The following is a 15,911-nucleotide window of genomic DNA, read 5'->3' as shown; positions in this document are numbered from 1 at the left end:
TTCTTGAAAGGTTGGCTTTTGATGTGTTTAAGGTAGGCCCTCTCTAGTATGATACTTTCACAGTGCATCAGTGTAGTGTACTCTTCAATGGTGGGCACCATGTCCTCCTGATTAAAAGTAAAACAACTGTATCCCGGGTTCCAGAATTGAACCAAGGCTCTGATTAAGGGCTCATCAGTCTTGATATGAAGCAAAAATGCAATGTCACCGTACCGTTGACTGAACTTTTGTTTCTGATCATTCTTCTAACTGTCCATATATCTCGAAGTTCTTGCACGTCATTCTGTTTAGGCTGATAGAGGCATAGCTGACCAGCTCTGACACATAGTTTCCTTGAAGACTATCTCCCTTTTCCTTCTGAGTCTTCTCAGACCATAGTCGTACCTCGGGGTTTTTAATCTCTTGTATTACAACACCTTTATCCATTAGTTCAGATTATTTTATGTATAACAAATGCTTTTTAGGGATCAATGCAAATCCTAAAAAACAAACACAAAGGCAAAAAAGTTAGTAAAATAAAAAATAGATAAATAAATATAAAATAACGAAAAGAAAAATAAAAAAGAAACATGGTTAGGGTAAAAATGTTTTGGAATGTGGTTTTGGGGTAGGCTCTAATTCTTCATAGTCTCTCGGTTTAGGTTCTAAAAAATGGTACCCGAGTTCTCCTTGTCGGTGCCCCCTTGGGCTTACCAGTCCCTTAGTCCTAAACCCATCACAGGTTTGTGTGGACTAAGTTAAACTCGAGAGGACACATTCCCTTATGTCTATGCGGAGAATAAATTCACACGAAGACATAAGGTATATGAATCTCGAAGGCTACTTGCTAGGCATATGTGGTGAATAAATTCACACGAATGCGTTGCTTTCACCCCCACTTAAAACGGGTTTGGAGCTCGGGTTTAGAGCCTTAAGTGAAAAAAACTTTGAAGGCTGAAATCATGAGAAAACAATTACTATAACTATTTACTCGAAAATATAATCAAAAGTAAATAAAACATATCAAAATTTTACCTTAAAATTTAAACTTACCCTTTTCGTTAAAAAGACAACTCGAAATTACCTTAGCCTGACTCACTTACCTATCCCCAGCAGAGTCGCCAAGCTGTTGTAACCGTCTTTCGGGTGGACCTGGAATTGAGCTTAGACTTGGATTAAATGAATTGGAGTCGCCACCGATCATTTATTTAAAAATAAATAGGTTGATCGGATACCTTATTTCTTACATGATCTGCGTCTTTCCAAAGATGTGTCGGTGTCGGGAGTCGGTTACAGTCAAGGAAGGGTTAGCACCCTTGAACTGTCCTTTCGGTACTATATAATTTCCAGTTGTCTTTAATTAAGAAAATTGTAATTTTAAATTAGAAGGTAAAATTTGATCCTAAATTACCTACCTTTAACAAATTTACGAAAATACCCTTAAATGATAAAATGTTAGATAAAAAGGAGGAACAAAAATAATTCAAGGAAAACAAGTTCAATAACGAAAATAAAAAAATAAACATGCTAAATACAAGATCAAACAATAAAAGAAACACATATAATGAAACAAATAAATCCCCGAAAATGGCTAAGATATAAAATAAAATAATAAAAGAAAACAAATTAAAATAAATAAAATAATAAAACAAAACGAAATAATAAAATAAATAAAAATAAAACAAAACAAAATGAAGAGAAGAGAAGAATGAAAAGAAAATAGTGTTAAATAAATAAGATAAGTTAGAATAAAATATCTATATATATATATATATATAAACGTGATGAAAAAAAGGAAAGAAAATAAGGAACAAAAACAAAATGAGAGGGCCCCATGCCATCAATTCATCGGGAAAATATGATGAAAGAGAGAAGGTAGGAAAACAAAGGGGGCCTAGGAAGAAAAGCTTAGAAAAAAAACAAATTAGTTAGGTAATATGTATATATATAATATAGTATTAATAATAAAAATAATAAATAAATAAATAAAAATATTTGGTAAAACAAAAAAAATAATAGTAATAACGAAAAAAGGATGGAAAAATATATATATTAGAATATTTATAAACAAATATATACATAAAGATACCATATATATAAATAATAGAATATAAAAAAGAGAATATATATATATATATAAGTGTAAAAAAATATTTAATAAAGGATAAAAAAAAAAAAATAATGCAAATAATAAAGGGAATATATATATAAAAATAAAATTAAATAAATAAATAAAATAATAATAATTAGAACATGAATACAAGGGACTAAATTGAGAAGGAAACAAATCAAGTGACCAAATTACAAGAATTTCGAAGCAATAATCGGATCTTGGGGTAAAAATAAGTAAATTGTATCTCAGGGGGACTAACAGGGTGATTTACCCTTTAACAAAAACACGCGGATCCTTCCCCGGGTCGGGTTGACAAACGGGTCACCGCACGGGCTGAGTATAAAAGCTAATTTTTTTAAAAAGACTCTTATTTGTCTTCTTCCTCTCACGAAAGCTCTCCCCCATCTCTCTTTTTTCTCTGCGTGATTTTTCAAAAATGAAGAACACAGGCAACGATCCCCAATTTTCGGCCAATGGCCGCCCCGCGCCGCCTCGTCGCCGTCGTTGTTCTGCGCCGGCCGCCGGTCATCGGCGGCAAAATCAAAAAAAGCTTTCATTTTTTTAAAGTTCTCTGTGCCCTCGTTCTGAAAATCTCAATAGTTTCTTCAAAAACCAAGCCTCGAGAGGTAGATCTAAGGTTGAAGGTTTCGAAAAAAAATTCTACCCCCATGTTCATCGACGTAAACCCATTTTTTCTTTGTATTTTTTACTTGAAAACAACAAGACGAAAATCAATGAAGCCACATGCAAGTCGAAACGAATCAAAGGTAAAAAGAAATTAAACCTTTTATTTCTTCTACTGTAGAACGATTACAAGACTTGTTTTCCATTTGAATACTCCTTTTCTTGTATTTCTTTTGTGTAATCTCGCTGTGTGTTCTGGTGTGGTAATTACAATGCTTATTTATAGTATTAAAAAACCCTATTTTAGACTAGTATTTGAGTTCTAATCCAACTCTTCTTTGTAGGTTGCATGGAGTAACGTTCGTCGGAAGAATAGGAGAGGAAGGCGTGAACGTGAAGACTCCTCGGTTGGGCAGCAGGACAAAATCTGGTGACTTCACTCTGTCATGGAGATAGCCTCCAACACGAATAACATCCAAAAAGTTTAAGTGGCATTCCAAATTTTTCCTGCATAATTCTTCTGAAACATTTGGGCGAAAGCTCTGTTTTCTGGATTCCTAAGTTTTAAATCTCCAAACCTATCAAATAGCCACCGAAATCACAAAAAGTCTAATAACAAAGCCCGTCATAAATTACTCCATAGCATGTTGCAATTTTGAAACATACCGAGAGTATAGCATATTTAAAATATGAATCGTCCATTTTTTTCACCTTCCACCACCCCCATGATTTCCTGAGATCAGGATCTACAGGTTGCCCTTCCATAGGTACGGGCCTCTCCAGAACATTTAAGAAAAGCATCATCCAAGCATTGAACACATTTGGATCAAGTAATTGCTTTGGAATCTCCAACTGAAAATTAGAGACAATAACCCAAAGATGGAATATGAATCATACATATCCCATAAATCCAAGTGAAAGGAAACAAATTACAGCAGAAACATCATACAAGTTTTGTTCATAATATTTGGCATGCATTTTTTCCTGCAGCTCAAAACCCATAAGAATGCACTAAAACGGATTTAGCAGCATGCTAGTACTATATTGAGAAACTTTGCACATCTGAACAAAAAAGAAAAGTAAGGCTGCCTATTATCTTATTGAAGATCACATAATGAGAGATCAAGAGTTAGTAGTGATAGCACAATATACAATTATCAAATCTGAATCAAAAACACTTTTTACAAATAGCAATAGGCACAATCTCAAGTGAAAAACAAATTAGTTTCATAAATATACCAAAAAGTAAAAATAAAAACTGAAAATGGAAAATAGGAATTAGAAAAAATAAATAAAACAAATGTCAGAAGCTCCCTTTAGCATCTCATTCCCAGATCAGGTGATAAAACACTGAAGATGCAATATAAAACTAGCAAAATAAAAACTTAATGTGGTAACGTCTTTTTTTTATGAACAAACAAGTTTTTAATTAAAACCTCGAATTTACGACTTATTTAGAAAAATTGAATTTTTGTGTTTATTTTGACTAAATTGATTTGGAGTTGCCATCGACCTTTGAGTTATGTAGGTCGAATACCTAAAAACGTTTTTAAAACAATTTAGAAAAAAATCATTTAAAAACCAAAAGATGGTATGTGTTTACCAAAAATTTATTTTTAAGGATTCGGGAGTCGATTACTCGTGTGGAAGAATAAGCACCTCACAGCGCCCAAAATTAGTACATAATCGCTTATATGTTGTCGTGGTGGAAAAAAAAATCGAATCAATATTTAAAGTGTGATCCTTTTATTGCATATTAATTAACTTATTTCGAATTAATTATTAGAGAACATTCCTTAATTTGAGAATAAATCACGGGATTTACACATCCTCCAATGGGAAGGGTATCTCATCTTTTTCTCCTTTATACAAGAAATGTATCCCTCCTCAACGTTATCAAAAAGCTCAAATCGAATGTAAATTGAATATTAGTAATAGTATAAAATAACTTACTATTTAAAGAAACACACATTGCATCATTTGAATTAAAATAAAAATGAATTAATTATATTTTTTATAAAAATAAACTCGACTTATTTCAAGTTCATTTTTCATTTGAATATCGTATCGAATCGTACTACTTCGATCAAGCTATGTTTTTTGTGCCCATTCTAAGATAGAGTGTTCTTGAAAACATACGAGTATAATGAAATCTTACCAAGTATTAATATCGAATATAAGAGTAGTTGCAATCTTAACAAATGGTGATTAAAACATGGGTTATATGTTAAAATATATAAAAGGACTACTATATTTAAAATAAAAAATAAGAGATCATATTAAAATGAAACAAAATAAAAAGTCAATGATAAAAATAATTAAAAGCATGAAACAATGATAATCAAGAAGCATAAATTGAAACTACAACATCAAATTTATAAAGAAGATAACAAAGCAGAACCCACTAGTGACTAAAATAGAATAAATAGAAAATAAAGCGTAATAATTAAAAGACTAAAATTAAAGTACCGACAAATAAAGAGCAAAAATAAAAAGACAGAAAATTAAAGTAACGAAATTAAATAAATAAAGTGCAAAAATTTATATGTGCATAAAATTAAATAACAAAAAATAATAGTAATCAAAATAAAATTTTAGTGTTAATTTTTAATATTTAACCCGGGCCTTAAATAATGCAAATCATACCTCAGGGCGAGTCGTCGCAAGGTCGTACTATGGTTCGAACATAAAATAAATAAGTAAATAACAAGTTTATTTAAATGATTCTGTATTTCTCGACGCCGACCACCCTTGCGCCGGCGAGGACTCGATCTAAAAGGTAACCGAATCGCTCACTCCTCTACCTCTTTTTCTTTATTATTATTTATTTTACACTCATGCACAAACAAAAAAAAAGGGAAGAAGCTTGTAGAATACCTCTTGTTTAGATTATGCTCAGCAATGTTTTCAAAATCGGACCGGACATTGAACCGGTGAAGGTACTGGTTCACTGATTCACTGGTTCAACCGGGTTCAACCGCGGTTGAACCGGATTTTATATAAAATAATATATATTTTTAATTTTACATAATATTCAAAGCAATATTAATATATATGTAACACTTTTTTTAAGTTTACAATATTAAAAGGTATAAAAACATTACAAGTCATAACATGTATAAATAAAAAACCATAAAATCAAGTGAAACAAAATGATTCAAATCAACTACAACATAATATTTAAGGTAAAACATATTAAATAATAAATATAATTATATAACTATAATCAAAAAATAAAATTGGGGTTTAAAAAAATCATAACAAATGATGTCATTTGGTTTAATTGTTTAAAAAAACAATCTGTAACCCCCTAGACCAGGCCTATGCGTTTCGACTAAGTCTAGTGGATCACATTATGATTCTTTAAGACATTTTTTTCGAAACCGTTATTCAATCAATGTAAAATCACATTATAAATGACATGAAATTATAATAAATCATACTATCAAAACCCAACTTGTAAATATAATACCAATAAGTAATAAATTAATTTAAAACATATCTTAAAAATCAAATCACGATAAACCGAATAGTAATAGCAAAAGTGTCATCATATTAAAATCCCATACTTTAAAATAAGGTCCATGTTAACAAAATAAAGTCAACTTGCAAGGTAAAAACATTACAATCAGATATACTTCAAGAGATATGTTAATCCTCCAAGTGCTCAATCCAGGGTATCTAACCAACAGTATCTGAAAGGTGAAAAACATTTTTGAAAGGTGAGCTAGGCTCAGTGTGTCCCAACATTACCATAAAATTACAATAGGTACACTAAACAAATCATAGCCCATTATGTCTCATAAAATTATACTGCAGTAAATCTCTTTAAAAAAACGTTACCCTAAGGGAACATCTTAGGGCCTGAGAGCCTACCCAAGATAGATTTCGGGGCCGTGGAGCCTACCTAAGAACACATCTTAGGGCCGCAGGGCCTACCCGAGAATGATCTCAGGGCCGCAGAGCCTACCTAAGAGTCACATTAGGTCCGTAAAATTTTCCAGCTTGATCAGAGCTGTACTTTATAAATTCGTATTCCAAAAATTCAATTGCACCGTGTTATAAATTCCATAAATCCATAAACATGGTAATCATATACCATTTCAAAAAAAAATATCAGATAACAGTCATAATCCATAAATCATCACATTAAATCGGTGCATCAACAATACGGTAACCAAAGAATTCAGTGTACCACATATTAAAACAAATAAAACAGTTCAGTAATAAATAGGGAACTCACCTCGGTAATAGTTTCAAATAGTAGATCTACTGATTGTTGGTTTCACCACGCTCTACTATAGTTTTCGAACCTATTTTGTAGTAACACTATATTACTTATGGGTAACATAAATAAATCTCTAAAATCATAAAATTTACGGGTCTTACGGGTGAATACTGGCATACATGGTTTAACTGATCTAGAAGAGCTGGGTCGAGCTGTTGAACGATCCGGAGAGTCTCGTGTACCTTCAAATAATAATAATTTATCAGCCCCAAATCTTACTTAATTGTTCAAAGCTAAAATTCTTAAGTATATAAGCATTTTTCGGGTTTGACTATCAATTTGGAGGATTTCGAGACTGAATTTGGCCAAACGGATTGCGGAATCAGAATCAGGACGTCGAAAAACATAAAGTATGACTTTTTGAAAATTCAAATTCTTGGTCAAAGTCAAAGTCAACAACTTTGACCGTCAATTTGGAGACCTTCGGGTTTGAATTTGGTGAAACGGACTGCGAAAATGGATTCGGCACATCGAAAACTATCAGGATAGGTATACTCGGAAAAGATTTACAGTCGTTTAAGGGTCGGTCAAAGCCATTTTAAATTTTGGTCAAAGAAAGTCAACGGTCACGGTCAACGGTCAACGGTCTGGTCGGGTCAACGGTCGGGTCGGGTCAACCCGGTTCAGAACCGGTTCAGACCGGTCAAACCGGTTCAAAACTGGTCAAACCGGTTTTCCAGCAGTTCACTCTCCCTGCGGCGGCGCGTGAATAGTGCTACGGTGTCGGAAAATTCCCGGAAAATTTCCTAAAAATTATTTTGAGCGATTTCGAGATACTTACAACAATCGGTTCAAATTTTTGAACGGCTGAGAGCTCGATTTCAACTCGGCCGAAACTTTGACTACTCCACCTCCTCACGCGCCGCCGTCAATGGCGAACAAGGTTGACACCGGTAGACTCGAAACAGCACAAGGATCACGATGGTGCAGGAGGTGTCGTAAACGGAGCAACGATCGGCGGTGAATTTGAGATTTTCTCGGCGATGGAGCTAAAAATAACGTCGAGACTTTGACTGTAAATTCCCAACGTTTGGCAGCGTTTCGCTTCAATTAATTTGAAGGGTTTATTCCTCGCTTGAAGATGAACACAACGGTAGTTTTAAAACGACGATCAGAATTCGGACGGCGCCGGAATCGAGGTCGGAAACTGACGTAGGGGAAGGGGATTTGGGCGTGGGAAGGGGATTTGGGCGTGGTTTTCTGTTTGAAACAGAAAACCACGATACCACATATATACCCAAACTTACCTAATTATTTTGGGTAAATTCAGGGTTTGATCCCTAAATTTTCTTTAACTCTAAAACAAGCTCCAAATTTTAAAATCTTTCAATTTAGTCCCCAATTTTCGCCAATTTTTACAATTAACCTCCAATTTCAATTAAATATTATTTTGTAAATATTCGGGTTGTTACACAATCCCACATGGCTAAGAAACATAGAAGAGTATCCCAAAAGTTTAAAGAGTAAAAATATGAGAACAAAATAATCTCACATGGCTAAGAAACATAGAAGAGCATCCCAACTTACTTCTATAAATAATAGAGGTAATTTGACATTCAAAATTATGGAGCCTTTTGGTGAGCACAAAGCGAACTATTCTTTCGCTTCAATTGAGCTCAAATTTTAGGCTTCAATTGAGCTCAAATTTTAGGCTTCAATCGAACTTCTAAATTTTTTTTTGAGTTCGAGCCTTTTCGATTTCAAGTTTTAATATTATATTTCGAGTTGATAATTTTTAGCTCGTGAGTTTTTGAGTCGAGTTGAACTTACTTTTAAAGTTTTCGAGTTCGAGTCGAGCTCAGCAATACTCGAATTTGACTCGGCTTGTTGAACAAATGACGTTGTTTGGTTTAATTATTTTTTTAAAGAAAAAAAGTGAACCGGCAGTTCAAACCGGTTTTGCCGGTTTTCAGCCGGTTCTTCCGGTTCTTTACCGGTTCTGTGCTAATCCGGTTTTGGGAGTTAACCGGATCGGACATGCCACCGGTTCACGGTTCAACCGGTCGAACCGGCCGGTCCGGTCCGGTTTTAATAACATTGATGCTCGGTGCTAATTCTCTCTCTTTTTTTATTACTTCCAAAAATTCCTTACAATTGCTTTTTTTTATACCCATTACGGTAGGTATCAACAAAAACGAAAAAAAATAAAAAATAAAAAAGAAATCCTGACATTGTTCATTTTTTACTCCTTGTAGGGTGGGTATGATGGAGCAGTAACCGGGGCATTGATTTTAAAGGATTTTCCCTTTTTTTATTTTGTTGTAATTAATAATAATATATATATATATATAGGGGTAAAATTGGTGATTACATTTACGTAGATGGATGACCAGAAAATTTTGCAAACAAGCTTGATAAGATCTGCTACGTCCAGTGATGGTTCGTCAATCTGCACAAGTTTATATTGAGAAGACGAGGAAATGTCTCTTCAACTATGTGGTGAACAAGAGCTCTCTCCTCCTCCGACTTGAACTAGAATAATAAAGAAATTATGGAATTAGAATTGAAAAAACAATGAAAGATATGAGCATGCACCAAATTATGAGAAACAATTAGTTGTTATTTGAATTAAAACAATGTAACACTTTTAAAAAGATTAAGCTGACTTCTAGCATATCAAAATCAAGCATTACTGCCATGGAAAGATGCTAGTTGAATAAAAAAAAATACTTCCTATCACCTTAAGTAGGTAACTCGGGTTAAAAAAAAGCCAAAAGGAGAAAATAAGGTGTATACTTACTCATATTTCCTAGCAAGAATCCGCAACACAAACAAAGCACCGTAAACTTGCTGATCTTGTAGGTTATGCTTCACCCAGTCTAGAAGACGCGGCCAATGCTCCGGATAGTCAGCATTGATGATGGTCTTGAGACACTCACCGAATTGCACTCTGCAATAAAGCCGATATGATGAATCTTACAACTTTAGCACATAATCTGCATGCATCGCCAATGAAACAGTAAACAATTCTAAACGAACAATAAGAAAAAGGGAGAGCAACCAAGAACCAGTTGATCTAGTAGGATGAGGCACTAGGTCCCTTAAGCAAGGTTAGAGGTTTAAATCCTGGCGTTTGCGAATGGAGCAAACTGGGTTAGGAGGATCGCCCTCGCCTCTGCAGTACCCGATCTGGATTAGTCGGTCAATAGATCGGATACCAGTGATTAATTAAAAAAAAGGAGAGCAAAAATTTTTACCTCAACAAAGGAGGAACTTGAGCCACATACACAAGAATATTATCATGAACCACATCTTTATCACTGGGAGAAATATTTTGTTGCCAATCTACGTTTATTAAAAACAAAAATATAATTCATATTCATAAACATATATATCAGATAAAATAAAAATAAGCATATAATTAAGTGATCGAAATTCTAGATACTTGGATAAAGAGGAGCCCAGCTCTTAGCAATGAAGTTCTTAAAATGAATAGAAGCAAATTGACGAACCGCGCTATCGCAGTTATTATCAACGATGATCTGCAATACTCTCACTAGACGCTGCGGCGAATACTGAAACTGAAACCAAACAAAATCTAGAAAATTCAATAAAACAATGTCTTGATCAAAAATCAAATAAACAAACCAATTAATAACAATTAAAAGAAAGAAACCTGATTAAGACTTTGTTCAGCAGCTTTGCGTTCAGTAGGATTGGAACTAAGAGCAGCTTGAAGAACAAGAGCTGCTTGAAGAACAAGAGATAAACTTGGAAGATCCATTTTTTTCAATCCAAACAATAACAAAAATCTAAACCGTAGCTGCTCAAATCAACAACAATAAGAAACGGAAGTTTGGTAGGAGAGACAGCTAGAGGTTGAGGAAAAAGAGAGGAGTGAGGATCAATTAATTAGAGTTTTACAGTTTTTGTTCTTTTCGTTTTAAACTCTTTAAAAAAAGTAAATTATGCATTTAATACATAAACTATCAGTTTTGATCCGTTTTAGTACCTAAACTTTTATTATTTTAAAAATCATACTTAATGTTTGGTTTTTGTTTCAATTTAGTACCGTCATTAAAAACTTAACGGATGGGCTAATGTAGCATAACTCTGGTGGACGGACTGTTGAAAGTCAATTAAGGGGGCACCGAATTCACTGCATTTAATTTTTGTTGAAAATAGTAATGGGAAAATTGCATTTTAGTTCTTGCACTTTTAGGATATTTATAATATTAGTCCTTAAGCTTCAACTATAAATACCTTAACCCATTTAGCTTCAAAATCATCCCAAATCATTTCTTTCTCTAAATACTAAAGAGTTTAGAGAGTTTTTTTATGAGTTGTGAGTGTTTTGTAAACACCTGTAAATTTTCTCTCTTTAGTAAAATATCTGCAGCAATCTGGAGACGTAGGCATAATTGGCCGAACTCCATTATCAATTTTGGGTATTATTTTTCTGCTTTTATTTCAAATTTTTACTAATCTGGTTATAGAGAAATTACTCGTTTAATTCCCAACAACTGGTATCAAGAGCTTTTGGTTGTTAATTTTGTCAGTTTTTCTGCGAGGTTACTATTCATATGAATAGTGAATTTCGTGAATAGTAAAATTTGGTTGACAATATGAGTTTGTCGACGGAGGTGTTCTAATACATGGTGTTCGTAAGAATTGTCAGAAACGATCCAAAAGAATCCAGATTCGAGTGGGAGCGATGGCTACATACGAAGAGAATGTGAAAATTAAGAAGTTCGATGGTGCGAAACTTGGCTTTTGGAAGATGCAAATTGAAGATTTTCTGTACCAGAAAAATCTATATCAACCTCTCTTAGGAAAGCAACCAGAGGGCATGAAGAATGAAGACTAGGCTCTTTTCGACAGACAATCCCTCGGAGTTATCCGACTGACGTTATCCCGCAATGTTGCTTTCAACATAGCAAAGGAAAAGACAACGACGGGTCTTATGGCGGCTCTCTCCAGTATGTATAAGAAGCCATCGGCCTCAAACAAAGTTCACTTGATGAGGTGATTATTCAATTTGTGGATGGCGAAAGGGGCATCAGTGGCTTAACACCTAAATGAACTCAACAAAATCACAACCCAGTTGAGTTCCGTGGAAATTGAATTCGATAATGAAGTTCGAGCTTTAATTCTCTTATCATCTCTACCAGACAGTTGAAATGCTACTGTTACAGCAGTCAACAGCTCGTCGGAAACAGTAAATTGAAATTCGACGATGTTCGGGATTTGGTATTGAGTAAAGAAATTCGACGGAGAGAATCGAGTGAAGCGTCAAGCTCCTCAGCCTTGCACACGAAGTCTAGAGAGATAACTTCATAAAGAAATCCAAATCATGGCAGATCAAAATCTATAACGGGAAAATCAAGAATGGGAAAGAAAGATTTTAACTGTTATAATTGTGGCAAGAAGTGTCATTTTAAAAGAGATTATCGAGCACTGAAGAAAGATATCGGCGCACAATAATCTACCAACATGACAGAGAAGACAGGTGATGCCATGATTCTAAGCGTCAACAGTCCGATTGAATCATGGATCTTGGATTCAGGGGCATTTTTCCACTCCACCCCATGCCAATAAATCATGGAGAACTATGTCAGTGGTGATTTTGGGAAGGTTCATCTAGCTGATGATGAAACCTTGAAGATCGTCGAAAAATGAGACATCCAATTAAAGTTGCCAAACCAGACCACCTGGAAGCTGAAAGGAGTGAGGCATATTCTTGTCCTCAAAACAAATTTGATTTCTGTAGGACAGCTTGATGGAGAAGGATATAATACAACCTTTTCAGGCTGTGAAAATAAGATTACCAAATGAGCACTCGTCATTGCTCGTGGTAAGAAGACTGACTGTAACATCCCAAAAGTCGGGTCAATGACCAAAATGGAATTTTTGGTAATTTAGTGACCAATCTCAGAAAGATTAAAAGTTTAGGGATTTTAATGAAAAATGTTGGTGTTGGATTTTATAACAAAGTTTGGAAGTAATAAGGGTATTATGGTCATTTCTCAGGAAATATTTTATTGCCCTTTATAAAGGGTAATAAGCACGTGGGAAATGAGAGAATTCTCCAGAGCTTTCTTTCTTTCTTCTTCTTCTCCAACCGTGAGCTTCAAGAGAAAATGTGAGTTTTATGAATTCTTGATTATTTGTGGAATTAAGGGTTGGGTTTTGATCATTAGATAATAACTAAGCTTAAGGAAGCTTAAGTTATCTTAGAAATCAAAACATAAAGGAGTTACAAAATATTAAAGAAAATGAGTTTCAAAGCGAATTTCTGAAAAAGAGTTAATAAATGAATGTGGTGATGAAATTTGACTTTGTCATAGGTGTGAATAAGAAGTTATAAGTGTTAAATCAAAGTTTGGATAACATGGAAAATTGGGAATGATTCTTAATTTTAAGAATCATGAAGAGATATGAAAGATAAAGATAGCTTATATGGATATAAGTTGGTTTATAAAGTGGTAGTTGAGTTTGATGACATGTTAGGGGCTTAAAATAGAAGAATTGAGTGAAGAGTTGATGATTTTCGGGCTTGAATACAATTTATGGGCATGATGCATCGGTACACATTCAATATGTACCGATGCACTCTTAAAAGAAGAACACCGAATACCTGGAATGCATCGATGCAGTTTGAGTGTGCACCGATGCACCAATACAAATTTTGAAGGTGCATCGATGCGTTAAGGGGATGCATCGATGCATAAAAATTCGAAGCCATTTTGTGTATCGATGCACCTATAGTGCATCGATGCACCCCTAAGGAAAAATGTGAATATGGGTTTATTAAGTTTGTTTAAGTTGCTAGTATCAAATTACAAGGTGTATGTATCTAATAATTGTCTTGAAAATGTATAATTATGTAGATTCAGAGCCTGAAAGAGTTCCAGAATCATTGTCAAGTAAGATCGATCAAAGGGAAAGATAAGAGATTGGAATTGACTAGTGAGGCCAGGTGAGTGCATATTCAATAGTCTATGATAGGTGATGGGAAAAAGACTTGCGATGAGTCTATTTCCTGAAGAGTTACATATGAATTCATGATTAAAGGCATGAGTTGAATATGAGTGTATGTATGCTTGATTATATGAATTGATATGTTTTGTCTGTGCTATGTGGTTTATGTACACACACTATTAAGTGTTAATGAGAGAATATCAAATAAGTTATGAAATTATATGAATATAGAAGATAAGTTAAGAGATGTAGGGAAATGGAAATAGAGGTTTATGAAGAATCATAGGAGAATAAATTTAAGTAATAAGATAATGAAATATAAGACTATGTGAAATACATGGTTATGAGAATTAATAAAATAGAGTTATTTGATTTAATGAGAATTGAGGAAACTAAATAAGATTGAATTATAGAATGGAAAGAGAATAATATATTTATTAGGGAACTTGAATACAAAGCGCTGATATGTATATATATGATAAATTATATGCTAAAGATCTATGGGGTTATAAGGAATGTATGAAATTGAATTAATTAAATGGATTAAAGTAGTATATAAATAAAATATGATTAAGTGTAATATATATGTTTAGAAATACAACATAAGTTATATAATCTAAGGGAATATAAAGAAATAAAGCATAAAGTAGACGAAATGAGATAAGTTATTATATAACTATATGATATACGTTATCAGGTAATATGAAAGGATTCAGGAAACTTATATAAGCTATGTGAAAGTGATCTAGGTGTTTATATGTGAATTATACGGTAATAAGTTATATGAAATAAGTGTAGTGATTACCATATCATAAGAGATAAGTCAGAGAATGTGAATAATATGACCAGAAACTATGAGCCTGTGTGATGAAATGAATATATGAAGACATGGCTATGAGATATGTGATAAGAAGTTATGATTAAATGATCAAGAGATATAAACTAAGGGATATTATTGAATTACATGAAAAATGTGTTATGTGTAAGTGAATTATGTGATTATATGAATATGAAATCATAAGAGAATTTACATGAACTACGTGATTACATGTATGTGTGAATGAAACTACGAGCTTAAATGAATATGTGATATGTTACATGAATATGTGCAAGGATATAAAAGATAATGCCCATGTTATGTGTCTTGAGAGCTAGGGGTATAGTTGGCATGCCAAGAGTCGAGGGTCTACGCGGTCCTTCAGGATATATATATATATATATATTCTTTGGAACATGTGTGAAGTCTTGTGATACACATACTTGATCCCTAGTATATGTATATGATTCTTAAGGAATGATATGTGGTCCTTATGGAGATTATTATATGGCACAACGGTGCAATTCTACGCGGCACTCTGGTGCAATTCTAGGTGGCACTTCGGTGCAATTATACGAGCTGTGGTGACAGCATTAGTGCACAACCTCTATAGACTCACATATCTATGGTTCTCACATGTGTACATGGGCTAATAAAGGAAATAATATAAAAGAACCTTGCATGATAGTATGTGATTGGTTTGTAATCTTTATGGTATGAAGTGATATATGTGATATGATGATGTGAATATAGCTTGGTTAAAAGGAATTGATGCAAGAACATATGACAAAAAGATAAAGAACGAAAATAAGACTAATAAAGAGATAATAATAAATACCTTACATATGATTTACATGTTTTGTGCTAGGAAACCTGTTATAAGAATATGTGAATGATGTGTGTGTACAAGTGGATAGTGGTTGCATGACAGAATGTATGATTTTGTATGATATAATAAGTATAGATTATGAATGCATTAGTAGTGGTTATATGTTTTTATGCCTCACTAAGTCATCGACTTAGCGTGTGAGTGTTTCACACGTAGGTTTCGGAAAGCTAGAAGAAAAGTGAAGAGGAGCAAGACCGGTCAGTTACTTCTTACCAAAGATCAGATCAGAAAAGATGTCTTGAATTAGATGTATTTTGTATATTGAATATAGTTGGCATGT

General features: G+C 33.7%; 1 protein-coding gene and 1 long non-coding RNA gene across 2 annotated transcripts; both read right to left on the bottom strand.

The window, feature by feature from the left end:
- Window positions 1-3,170: 3,170 nt before the first annotated feature.
- On the bottom strand, window positions 3,171-9,407 carry LOC120197067. The gene is made up of 3 exons (XR_005523243.1): window positions 9,322-9,407; window positions 3,383-3,568; window positions 3,171-3,294 (listed from the first exon to the last, which is right to left on the bottom strand). It is a non-coding gene; the product is annotated as an uncharacterized LOC120197067 (long non-coding RNA).
- Window positions 9,408-9,740: 333 nt separating this feature from the next.
- Window positions 9,741-10,741, bottom strand: LOC120197122 (importin beta-like SAD2 homolog). Its single transcript, XM_039198737.1, has 4 exons — window positions 10,621-10,741; window positions 10,390-10,525; window positions 10,202-10,289; window positions 9,741-9,894 (listed from the first exon to the last, which is right to left on the bottom strand). The coding sequence occupies exons 1-4, from the start codon at window positions 10,726-10,728 to the stop codon at window positions 9,741-9,743; spliced, it is 486 nt and encodes a 161-aa protein (XP_039054668.1). The 5' UTR covers window positions 10,729-10,741.
- Between the last annotated feature and the right edge of the window lie 5,170 nt (window positions 10,742-15,911).

Source organism: Hibiscus syriacus, unplaced genomic scaffold, assembly GCF_006381635.1.
Source record: "Hibiscus syriacus cultivar Baekdansim isolate YM2019G1 unplaced genomic scaffold, ASM638163v2 tig00004777_pilon, whole genome shotgun sequence".
Lineage (NCBI taxonomy): Eukaryota > Viridiplantae > Streptophyta > Magnoliopsida > Malvales > Malvaceae > Hibiscus > Hibiscus syriacus.
The sequence above is the reverse complement of the archived record's forward strand: the minus strand, read 5'-3'. Positions and strand labels throughout refer to the sequence as shown.

Bases quoted from the DNA above. Each gene is read 5' to 3' on its own strand.
- LOC120197122 (XM_039198737.1), bottom strand. From the start codon at position 10,728: ATGGATCTTCCAAGTTTATCTCTTGTTCTTCAAGCAGCTCTTGTTCTT. The intron at 10,290-10,389 runs GTATCTAGAATT...TAATAAACGTAG, and splicing joins CTGGGCTCCTCTTTATCCAA to ATTGGCAACAAAATATTTCT. The intron at 9,895-10,201 runs GTAAAAATTTTT...GCTTTATTGCAG, and splicing joins CAAGTTCCTCCTTTGTTGAG to AGTGCAATTCGGTGAGTGTC.